Source organism: Meles meles, chromosome 15 (genome assembly GCF_922984935.1).
Source record: "Meles meles chromosome 15, mMelMel3.1 paternal haplotype, whole genome shotgun sequence".
In the NCBI taxonomy this organism is placed as follows: Eukaryota; Metazoa; Chordata; class Mammalia; order Carnivora; family Mustelidae; genus Meles; species Meles meles.
The window spans coordinates 38871272-38883068 of record NC_060080.1 but is presented as its reverse complement, the minus strand read 5'-3'; the positions used below and the strand labels follow the sequence as shown (position 1 = coordinate 38883068).

General features: G+C 48.3%; 1 protein-coding gene across 1 annotated transcript; it reads left to right on the top strand.

Annotated features, from left to right (window-relative positions):
- Positions 1-5768: 5768 nt before the first annotated feature.
- On the top strand, positions 5769-9085 carry TEX37 (testis expressed 37). Its single transcript, XM_045978782.1, has 3 exons — positions 5769-5795; positions 6575-6667; positions 8657-9085. The coding sequence occupies exons 1-3, from the start codon at positions 5769-5771 to the stop codon at positions 9083-9085; spliced, it is 549 nt and encodes a 182-aa protein (XP_045834738.1).
- Positions 9086-11797: the final 2712 nt, after the last annotated feature.

Here is an 11797-nt window from a genome sequence, read left to right as displayed (position 1 = left end):
CCTGCCCACGACGTGTGGCCACAGGTGGCCCATCTGAGGCCCCGCCCGTCTCCTGCAGGTTGCTGGGTGGACGCCGCTGCATTCACTCTGAGAAGGTGCAGAAACGTGACTGCGGTGAAATCGACAAGCACCGGAAACCAAAAAGAAGCCAGCGTAGGTGGACCCCTTCACCCTTTCCCTCCTGTGACCTGATTTCCCTTCCTGCTGCCCTTGAACACCGTTTTAGGGAGGCAGCAGAAAGTTCTTCAGGACAGCCTCGCACTGTGCGGCCGTGTGGGAGGGAGGCTATGCTCCCCGAATACAGCAGACTCTCTTAGCTTCAAATACCGCCTATATCACCAGCAATTCCAGAGTGTCCAGAGCTTTCTTCCCGGGGCTCTAGATCCTCCTACCCAGGTGTGTATCCGGCTTCTCTACCTGGAAGCCAGGCCGCACAAAGGCAGTATGGTGGTCTTACTCCTCAAGCTGGCTCCTCCGACCCCATTTCCTACCTCACCAAAGGGCGACCAATCCCCAGCGGCTCATTCCAAAAATCTGGGAATCATCTTTGATACCTCTCTCTGTCACGCCTCTGCCTCTCCCTTGCCCCTGCTGATTCCCAATAACGATTAAAGTCTGTAGGGTTTACTTCCAAAACACCTCTTGAATCCACCCAGGCTTCTCCCTTCATGTCACTGCCATCTCCTCCAGCCTGTCCCAGCCACCATCATCAGCCAGTGGCCCGACCGCTGGGATCCTGCTTTGTCCTCCCCCCAGGCCATTGTCCACCAGTGATCTTTTTTTTTTTTAAGATTTTACTTATTTGAAAAAGAGATAGCACAAGTAGGCAAAGCAGCAGGCGGAGGAGAAGCAGACTCTCCACTGAGCGGGGAGCCTGATGCAGGGCTTGATCCCATGACCCTGGGATTATGACCTGAGCCAAAGGCAGACGGTTAACTGAGCCACCCAGGCGCCCCACCAGTGATCTCTGATATGTTGCTTTATCCTTCTGCTTAAACTCCCTGGTATTTCCCATTATTTCCAGGATAAAACCCACCGATCCTCCTGTACCCTGCTGGATGAACCACCCCCACTCCCAGATTCACCTGGAGCCACACGTGTCCCTCTTGTTCTGCACTAACAGAACAGCCTCTGTCTTCCACACAAGACCAGGCTCCCTTTGGTCCTACAGTGGTCACACAGGTCAGAGCATCCTCCTGCCTCCCCAGTTCCGAGGTATGATGTCACTACTTGATGCAAGTCTTCCCTCCAGGACCGGATCAGGTCCTCACATCCCATTTCTCTTCCATGACATTGTCACAGCTGTAATTAAAGACTCACTTGGGCAAATACTTACCTGTCATCACCCTGTAACTTCAAGAAGGCAGAGGCCACTCCGGGATTTCTTCCCTACCCTGATTACAGGGCCCTGTACCATGTCTGGCAAGGAGCAGAAAGTCAGACAATGCGAGTGAACCCTGGCCTGAAGAACACCAAGGGCCACCACAGACACATCCGTTTGACTTTCTGCATCCACTTCCCGTGGATATCACGTACCCATTTTACAGCAGGTGATCACATTGACTTCTATTGAACTTGTATGATTTATCGAAGGGCAAGAAGATAACAAATATCAGGATTTAAAGTCAGGACTCCAAAAGCTACTTGGTAATGTTTTCCTGAAAATATATTCTTGAGGCACAAAAAATCATTTGTTATGGCCCAGCTATCCCTCTACTTTCATCTCTGCGGCCATTCTGTTCTTTACCCGTTCTTTGTCATTTCCTTCAGGATTATTATATTCACAAACACTTCTTAAATCCCTACATATAAGTGACAGTGCACTGGGATAAAAAGGTGACTAAGACCAAGTTCTTTACCTGAAGGATACCACAGTTGGTTAGGAGAAGGAAACGTTAGCTCTCCAACCTTGAATTTGTTGTAACTCTTCAGCTCTAACTTATATAAACTCAACTAAAACTGGCTCCAGTAGGAAAAGGAATGTATTGGCACACATAAACCACGAGGTCCGGATGTAGTTAAGCTTCAGGCATGGCTGTATCCAGGGGCTTAGTTAGTATCCTCATGATGCAGTCACTCTCTGTCTTCATCTCTTGGGTCTTCTTTTCTTTGCTGATTTTATTTGTGGCCAGGCTTCATACAGCTCCAGGCTCCCACAGTTCTTAGTGACTACTATCTTAGAAAGAGAGAGACTGTGCTCGGAGCTGAGGATGACACTTATCAACCCACCTCCAGTCATGAGCCTCTCCTTGCATCAATCGGGTGGCCTAGGGGACAGACTATTCTGGGAACAACACATCCGTTTAGAGCTGGAGTAGGGTTAGTACCACACAAATCACATCATCCCCACAGGGGAGAGAAATAGTTCTCCAAAGGGAAACTGGCATGCCACTACAGAAAGGCGAAAGTCAGAGATTCACAACCCCCTTGCTCTTGGCCTCTTGCCCTTTCCCACTCCTTTCCTGGGCCCCCCTCACTCCCCCTTGTTTCTGTCTTACAGGCTTTGCACTTGCTGACATGTGCTGAGAAGCCCTATCTTCCAGATCATTCCATGACTGGTTCTGACACTTCAGACCTCCGTTGTAATGCCACCCTTTCTGAGAGGCCTTCTCGGACTCCCCTAAAGTGCCACTCAGTCATTCCCTCAGACTTCACTTTGTTTATCTGCTGGATCTAATAGAGCAGGTGAGGAATTATTACTTGTTTGCTGGGTGTTTTGCTCTCATCGGAATGTAAACTCTGCTGTCAGGCGGATTCCCATCTATCTGGTTCACTTGTTCAATCTGCAGCATTAAGAACAGCGCTCAACACGAAACAGTGCTCAATAAATATTAGTTGCATAAATGAAAGGCATCTGTGATGGCACCCAGTGAGAGACCAAGGAGAGCTTCATGGAAGAGGGGGCCCTTAAAGAAAGTGAATGATTTTTATTGTGGTAAATATATATAACATAAAAATTCACCATTTTACCCATTCAAAGCATACAAATTAGTGCTTTAAATTCATTAACAATGTTGTGCAATCATCATCACCCCTATTCTTTTCCCAAAAGTTTTTCTCTTTTTACAACTCTACCCTTTCCTCCAAGTCCCCTGGCAACCACAACTCTGCTTCCTGTCTCTATGAACTTGAGGAGCTTAGGCACCTCATGTAAGTGGAATATAGGGTCTTGTTTATTTTACTTACCATGTTTGCAAGGTTCCTTCATGTTGTAGCATGTGCTAAATTTCTTTTAAAACTGAATAATATTTGAACAAAGGAAAAAAAAAAGACAAACCAAAAAAACAGACTTATAACAATAGGGAACAAACAGCTGATTATCAGAGGGGAGGCAGGTGGGGGGTGGGGGACCTAGGTGATGGGGATTAAGGAGGGTACTTGCCAGCGAGGAGCGCTGAGAAATGTAGATTGTCCACCTGAAATTAATCTAACACCATACGGCAACCATACTGGAATTAGACATCTTTTAAACTTTTTTTTAAAAAAGATTTTATTTATTTATTTGACAGAGAGAGATCACAAGTAGGCAGAGAGGCAGGCAGAGAGAGTGAGAAGGAAGCAGGCTCCCTGCCGAGCAGAGAGCCGGATGCGGGACTCGATTCCAGGACCCTGAGATCATGACCTGAGCCAAAGGCAGCGGCTTAAACCACTGAGCCACCCAGGCGCCCCATCTTTTAAACTTTTTAAAAACAGAATAACGGGCACCTGGGTGGCTCAGTCGGTTAAGTGTCTACCTTGGGCCAGGTCATGATCCCGGGGTCCTGGAATTGAGCCCTGCATCAGGCTTCCTGCTCAGCGGGCAGCCTGCTTCTCCCTCTCCCACTCTCCCTGCTTGTGTTCCCTCTCTCCCTCTTTCTTTATGTCAAATACATAAATAAAGTCTTAAAAAACAAAACAGAATAGTATTTCATCATATGTAAACACCACATTTTGTTTATTCACTCACCAGTTGACGAATATTGGGGTTGTTTCTATCTCTTGGTCACTCTGAATGCTGCTGCTATGAACATAGTCGCACAGGTACGTGTTCGAGCCCCTGCTTTCACTTCTCTGGGGCACGCACTCAAAGGAGAATTGCAGGATCGTACGGCAATTCTATGTTGACATGTAATTTTCTGAGCAACCACCGTACCATTTTCCACGGTGGCTGCACCAATTTACATTCCCATCAGCAGCACAGGAGGGCTCCAATTTCTCCATATCCTCATCAGCACTTATTTCATTTTTTGGATCACAGCCAGCCTCAAGGGTGTGGAAGAGGGTGAAATTCTGACAGAGGAGGGACAAGCCAGCCTTTCAGGCAACAAAGACCCTGGCAGCGGCGGGGGAGAGGCGAGGGCTGGTTGCGGTGTGCAGTGAATCGAGTCACCCACTGTCTGATGTCAAAATCCATGTGGGGTAGGGGCGCCTGGGTGGCTCAGTGGTTTAAAGCCTCTGCCTTTGGTTCAGGTCATGATCCCAGAATCCTGGGATGGAGCCCCGCATGGGCTCTCTGCTCAGTGGGGAGCCTGCTTCCCCCTCTCTCTCTGCCTGCCTCTCTGCCTACTTGTGATCTCTGTCTGTCAAATAAATAAATAAAAAATCTTAAAAAAAAATCCATGTGGGGTTCTCTTGACCCCCCTCTCCTGGAAACGACCGATTCTGTAGAGTATTGGCTAGCGCCCACCTCCCTAAAACCTCCTAATGCCACTGCTGGGGTTCATGTTGGCTCAAATGTTCTGGAACGCCAGCAGCTTGCCATGAGATGGTGAGCCAGGGACCGGGGGACTGCCACACAGGAGATGAGTCAGTCACCCCATCACAATGACCAGGGACTGTGACCAAAGCAGCCTGCGTCACGTAGGTGAGGGTTCATCTCCAGGACAGGTGTGGCAATGGGACACAGCAGCGGCACTCTTCATGCAGCGGGGGCACCTGGAGTGGGAAGGGCAGGACCATCGTCATCCTCTTGGTAGCAGGAGGGGTAGGTGCTGTTTTTCACTGAAGCTGGCCCCCAGCCCCAGGAGGGGAGCTGCCCATGCACAAAACGCAGGGGACACAGGGACAATTTGAGGTTTGGCAGCCGCCGTGCTGGGCTACAGCACATGGAATGGAGTGAGGTTCAGGGCAGTGGTCCGTGGGAATGAAGTGGAGGACCGGCCCAGAACTGGGAGCTCAGATTGCTCCCCAGTGGCCAGCTGTAAGGCTCCCCACTAGGACTTCAGGGCTAGGGAACGAGGGACAGGATTGGATGTATCTGCTGCTATTATTTAACTGGGAACGCAGAGCCTCACAAAATTTTCCACCCTGGATACCCCCAACCCCACTAGAAAACGTGGTTTGTGCTTCTGACTCAGGGTGCCAGTAAGTCCTAGGCCTGCTGCCTGCTTCCTCAGGGCAGCTCAGAGCCCTGGTTCAGGGACACCCGAGAGTTCGAGTCCGCTCGGTAGATGCTACCAACCACTGTTGATTATTTGCCTCAAAAAGGCTGTTGTTAAAGATTTATTAGCACACTACCTGCCTTGCTTGAGAGGTGAATCTGCTGTTTTCCTCAGTTCTGATTCCTTCTGGGACCTGCTCCTGCCCCTTGGTCCCAGGACCCCTGCCCACCAGCCCCTTGATCTGTGCGGCTGCCTTCAAGCTCTGGGTGACTGAGTAATGTGCAGGGGGTGCTAAGAGGACTGGGGCGGTTTGCTTGCTTGACACGGCTTTGGGGACAACGGTTGCTTCCCCTAGCCTGGTTGGAGGAAGCAGGTCTAACCAGCTTGTCTGTGTCTAGGTTGTCTGCTATGGCAGGTGTGGTGTACCCCGGACAGGTGAGTGTTGTGGGTGTCTGTCCCCTGTGACCACCTCAAGGTCGAGCAGCTTGAGCAAACAGCCCCAGGTGTCGTGGGGGTCCCTCTGGTCCTCATTCTGGAATGGTGTGTGTGTGTGTGTGTGTGGTGTTTAATAGGCAAAGAGGAAAGCAAGCATATACAATTTTCTGGGAGTTCATTTATTTATTATTTATTGTTATTATTATTTATTACTATTTATTATTTATTTATTACATTCATTTATCCAGCATGCATTTATAAGGCACCCTCAGCCCTGTGCTGGGCTTCAAGGCTGCAGAGATACCAAAGGTTAGGTCCTGATCTAGTATACTTCATTCAATCAATTATAATCCCCCTGCTAAGTCTGTAACGAGGGGGACAAAATGTACTATGAAAGCAGAGGAGAAAGAGTTTAATTTGGGGGAGGTGAGGAGTAAAAGGATGGGATAGCTGTTGGGGAGAAGAAATTCAGCTGGGTTTTGGAGGATGTGTAGGAGTTTGTCAGTCCTGGAGGAGTACCCCTAGTGTTTCCAGGAGGAGATAAGAGCATGCATGTCTGTGAAAAGTTGAGTTTTGTGAGGCTGGAGTGCAGAGGGCATGGAGCGGTGTCAAGCAGGGTGAGCTGGCAAAGGTCAGTAGAAGCCAGATCATGAGGGGCTCCGAATGCTGGGTCCCTAAGTTGGTCTGGGTCCTATGGACAATGAGAAACCATCGAATGCCTTTAGGTGGAAGAATGGCAAGATGGGATCTCTTGTTTTGTAATCTCCCTTGCCCTTCAGGCCCCTGTGGATTTAGACATATACAAGAGCTCCTACATGGTTGACTACCAACCCTACGGGAAGCACAAGTACTCCAGAGTCACACCACAAGAGGTAAGAAGTCACTCAGTCTTGTCTTCTGTTCAGTGGCCCATGGAAATCACCTTTACTCCATCTTTATTATGTGTGGCTATGGGGGCACTTCTTTAGGACAGTGTCTGATGGTGGGAGAGCTAAAGAAATCTTTTATGTGTGTGCATTGTGTGTATGTTTTAAAATGTACATCAACCCGGGGTGCCTGGGTGGCTCAGTCTGGGATTGAGCCCCGCATCAGGCTTCCTGCTCAGCGGGAAGCCAGCTTCTCCCTCTCCCACTCCCCCTGCTTGTGTTCCCTCTCTTGCTGTGTCTCTCTCTGTCAAATAAATAAAATCTTTAAAAAAATGTACATCAACCCTAAGCCATGCACACAAGAGTATAAATGATATACATTCACGGTTTGAATAACATTGACAAAACAAACACCAGTGTGCCCATTATCAGCCCCCAGAATGAAAACATAGCACATTAGAAGTAACCTAGAGCCCCCAGGAGACCCTTCTCTGCCCCCCTCCCCCTTAAGAGGTAGCTACTATTCTGAATTTGGGGTTAATCATTCCCTTGGTGTCTTTTAAAAACAGTTGTACTCTATAGGTATGCATCCCTGTAAACTGTTGAGGTTTGCCTTTTTGAGCTCTGTTACACACTGGATCATACTATTTGTATTCTGTGACTTTTGCTTTTTGCTGAGTATTATGTTATTTATAATATGTTATTCATTTTCTGCTGTGTCTTATTATGTTGCATGAACATGCCACCATATATTTGTCCCCTCTCCTGTTGGACATCTGGGTTTTTACTTGGCTGGTCCTCCCACTGCCCCGTGTTGCAATGAGGATTCCACAGCCTAAGTTTTAGGAGTCTGCTACCCCAGGAGGGGAATTGCTTGTCCCAGGGAACATCGTGACTTGCCAAAGTGGCTGTGTCACTGGAGCGGGGGCCCGTCCCTTCTTTGGCTCTCCAACCCTGCCATCAACTTGGTGTTGAAAGACTTTCTGATTTTGGCTAATTTGGTGGGTTTGAAATAATATCTTCTTGTGCTCTGGTTTAGCATCTTTTCATATGTTTATGGATATTCATTATTCTGGGAGGTGTCTGTCATGTCTTGGGTCCTGTTGTTAGTGGGATGCTTGTCTTTTTTCTTCTGAATTTGTAGGAGTTCTGTAGAGATCCTAGACATGTTTCATTTGTCAGTTATAGCAATGGCAACACTCTTCACGGGCTGTGGTTTGTCTTTTCCCTCCCTTTCAGCGAATAGAAATTTTTACTTTAATAAAGTCGGATTAGCAGACTTTCCCTTTATCATTTGCCTTTTTTAAGTCTTGTTCAAGAAATCCTTTCCTATCTCCAGGTAGCTCCACTAAAAATAAGAAGAAAATCTGCACAAACAAGAAACAATTTCTGGGATATAGTATTTAGTGGAAGCAAATGCAGAGTGGGGTCATAATATGCATCTGTTGAGGACAAGCCGGGGGTATAAAACTCCATTATACGTTTTTTTTTTTTTTTTTAAGATTTTATTCATTTGACAGAGAGAGAGAGAGAGAGAGAGAGAGAGATCACAAGTAGGCAGAGCAGGAGGCAGAGAGAAGGGGAAGTAGGCTCCCTGCTGAGCAGAGAGGCTGACTCGGGGCTCGATCCCAGGACCCTGAGATCAAGACCTGAGCTGAAGGCAGAGGCTTAACCCACTGAGCCACCCAGGCGCCCCTCCATTATATGTTTATAGGAACATAAACTATGTCTAGAAAGATAGAAAAAACTCTTACCTCAGTGAATATGTCTGGAGATGGGAACCAAGGGAGAAGGAGAAGTGGGAAAGAGACAGACTTTTCTCGAGAAACCCTGTTCTATTCTTTCAGTATTTCCCTGGGTCATATATACCACCATTCAAAAACCAGTTTAAACTTTTTTAACTAAAGAGAAGTGTGCTCTGTCCTGGATGAGGCCAAGGAATCTTCGCCTTTCCGCTGTCTCAGCCGTCCATTCCTGTGTGATTTATTTCCACAGCAAGCAAAGCTGGATGCCCAACTCCGGGAGAAAGAATTTTATAGGGCCATCCCCAGCTCTAAGCCCAAGCTAGAGGATGGATACCCCGCCTTCAGAAAACCCCACATGACCGCCAAAGACCTGGGACAGCCGGGCTTCTTCCCCCCGCAGGACCAGGACCGCGTGACCACAGCGGAGGACGAGTGCAGGTTCACCAGTATCTGCCATTCTGTGTACCCCGTTTCGCACGCCCTGTACCTGGCCCAGGGTACCCCTAACAGGGTCCGCCAGAGTGCCGGCTTTCCGTGCCTCCTGGAGCCTGAGCTCCAGCCTGCGCCCGAGGAGGGCAAGGGCTACTTTCTACTGCCTGGCTGCCTATGTCCATATCACCATAAAGTCAAGTTCCCCATCTTGAACCGATGGGGGCCCTTGATGCCATTTTACCAGTAGGAAGGGTGAGAGCGCCCTCGGGGGCCCTAGGGACATCCTCCCTCTCACAAGGCAGTCCCTGCACGGCACGGGGAGAACGGACAGGAGGGCTGAAAATAAAACCCTGGAAAGACAGCACTGAGGGTGCTTGTTCTACCCGGTTCCCTGGCCTGCGCTGGGACAGCATCCAGCATCCGCCCCTTCCCACCACCTGTGGAGGGGAGGGGCCGATGGGGGGCGGAAGCGGGGAGGGAGGAAAACTGGTGTGTCGGGAGGCTGGAATTTGCGGGATGTCTCCTGACAGCGAAGAGTCCTGCTGGAAAGATTCTTGTTGTTTTAGGCATTTACTTACAAAATGGGACAAGTGCAGTTTCCCACAGTTGTCTCAAGTTGAGTGAATGCTGTTGGGGAGATTTCCTCATGTGTTTCGTTGGCTCACCACGCCCACCCTGTAGCAATCAGCAGTAACCATCTCGAGGGCATCCTTTTACACTTTCCTTCTTGCTCAGCGGAGTTTTGATCAACATATCCACATATGCGTGAGTTAGGGAGCCGCTGGAGCTGTGGAAGCAAGGAACCTGGGTGCAGTGGCTTGAACCACACCCTAGTTTCTTCCCCATCTAACAGTTCAGAGGTAGGCAGCCGAGGGGGTGAGGCACCACTGCTGTGGCTCCCATCTCTGTGTTCCTGGCGCCACCATAAGCTAAATTGTGCCCCCCCCTCCCCAAAATTCATAGGCTGAAGCCTTGACCCCCAATGTGACTATATTTGGAGATAGAGCTTTTGGAGGTAATTAAGGTCCAATGAGGTCATAAGGGTGGGACCCTGTTCTGATAGGATTGGTGGCTGGGCGGGCATGCACACACACACAGACACACACACACACACACACACACGCACACACACACACACACACTCAGGAACAGCCAAGTGAAGACACAGCGGGGAAGGCAGCCATCTGCAAGCCAGGAAGAGAAGCCTCACCAGAGACCAGCCTCGGCCAGACCTTGATCGTGGACTTCTAGCCTCCAGAACTGTGAGAAAATAAATTCCAGTTGTTGAACCCCCGCGGTCTGTGGTATTTTGTTACGGTGGTCCAAGCTGAGATAGTGACTCATTCAGTTGTCGACATTTTCCTGTGAGCAGAAAGCAAGAAACATCCAGACGAATACAGGTGGATTCCCTTTTAGGGGTGCAAGACAGACATGATATTCCTCACTTCCAGTCCTGTCCTCTTGGCTAGAGTGCAGCACATGGTCCCAACAAATTGAAAGGAAGGCTGGGAAACTCGCCTTTAAGCCATGGGTGCAGCAAAAAACGAGAAGTTTGTAGAATAGAAGGAGAGGATTATTCGGATGGAAAACTATCCATTTTTGCCACAACACATGAAAAGGCTTTTCCGTGGGAATCACCCTACACACCAGTGCTTCCCTAGGAGATCTTGTTAAAATGCAGGTTCTGAGTCACTTGGTCTTTTCCATTGAACTGATGGATCTTGATTTATGAAACTATTTCCTTACTGGGAGGAGGCAGTCATGCTTTTCCAATTTCTTTCCTGCAAATTATGCAGCAATAACAATTCGTGAGCATATATCCTTACAAGTGATACTTTTATCTCTGTAAGTCAGAGTCTTCCAAGTGCTGGGTCAAACAGGGTAGATGTTTGGTGCTCATAGATAACACCAGAACAGCCCCCTTCCTCCTTCCCATCTCCTCACCAGCGCATGGATATTAACAATCTTTTTGGTTTTTGCCAATTTCATGAATAGGAAATGATACCTCATCACGGCTTCGGTCTGCGATTACTTGGCCGCTAGTGAGATACAGGATCTATTCTATCTCATTAGCCACTGGGTTTTTGAGTCACATTTTTGGCCCTGAATTATGTATTGTCTTACCAATTTATAGGAATTTTTTTCACATGGCCCTGTTAGCTCTTTACCTACCTTTATCTAGCACGTGTTCCAAACATGTTCTGTCTTAACTTTTAAATACATGATTTAAAATATGTAATTTGAACATATTTTGTTCTAACATAAAATTAGTACCTTCAGTAGCAAATGATGCATAGTGAAGAAAGGTGTGAAGAGGGGCGCCTGGGTGGCTCAGTGGGTTAAGCCTCTGCCTTTGGCTCCGGTCATTATCCCAGGGTCCTGGGATAGAGCCCACATAGGGGCTCTCTGCTCAGCAGGGAGCCTGCTCCCCCCCAGCCCCCCCACCCCCCGCCTGCCTCTCTGCCTACTTGTGATCTCTGTCTGTGGAATAAATAAAGAAAAATCTTAAAGAGAAAAGAAAAGAAAGGTGTGAAGATGAAAAAGAAATCACCCCTAAACCCACTCAGTCAGTGATGGCCACTGTTAACCTTTTGATGCCCAGGGTGCCAGATAACAGTCAGATCTTTGGGCTGCTGAGCTAGACAAAGGTGGGATTCCACCCATGCCCGAGTTCACATCTCAGCAGCTGAGGGGTATTCTAGAAAGTTATTTCATGTCTCTGATCAACCATGTCCTCCTCAGCAGAAGCACTAGTAACAGTCCTCCCTTTTGAGCGGACCCTGTTGGCACAGCATCTGAGATACAGTCAGTGTTCAGGGAGACCTTTCATAGGCATTGTTACAGATCTCGTACTGAATATGTAATTTCAAATCCTGCTTGGTCTTTGTGGCACTAACTGTAAACACTACCACTCAACCTCAAAACTTTATAAATATCCTTGCACGAACGTACCATAATT

Bases quoted from the DNA above. Each gene is read 5' to 3' on its own strand.
- TEX37 (XM_045978782.1), top strand. From the start codon at position 5,769: ATGGCAGGTGTGGTGTACCCCGGACAG. The intron at 5,796-6,574 runs GTGAGTGTTGTG...CTTGCCCTTCAG, and splicing joins GTGTGGTGTACCCCGGACAG to GCCCCTGTGGATTTAGACAT. The intron at 6,668-8,656 runs GTAAGAAGTCAC...TTATTTCCACAG, and splicing joins CCAGAGTCACACCACAAGAG to CAAGCAAAGCTGGATGCCCA.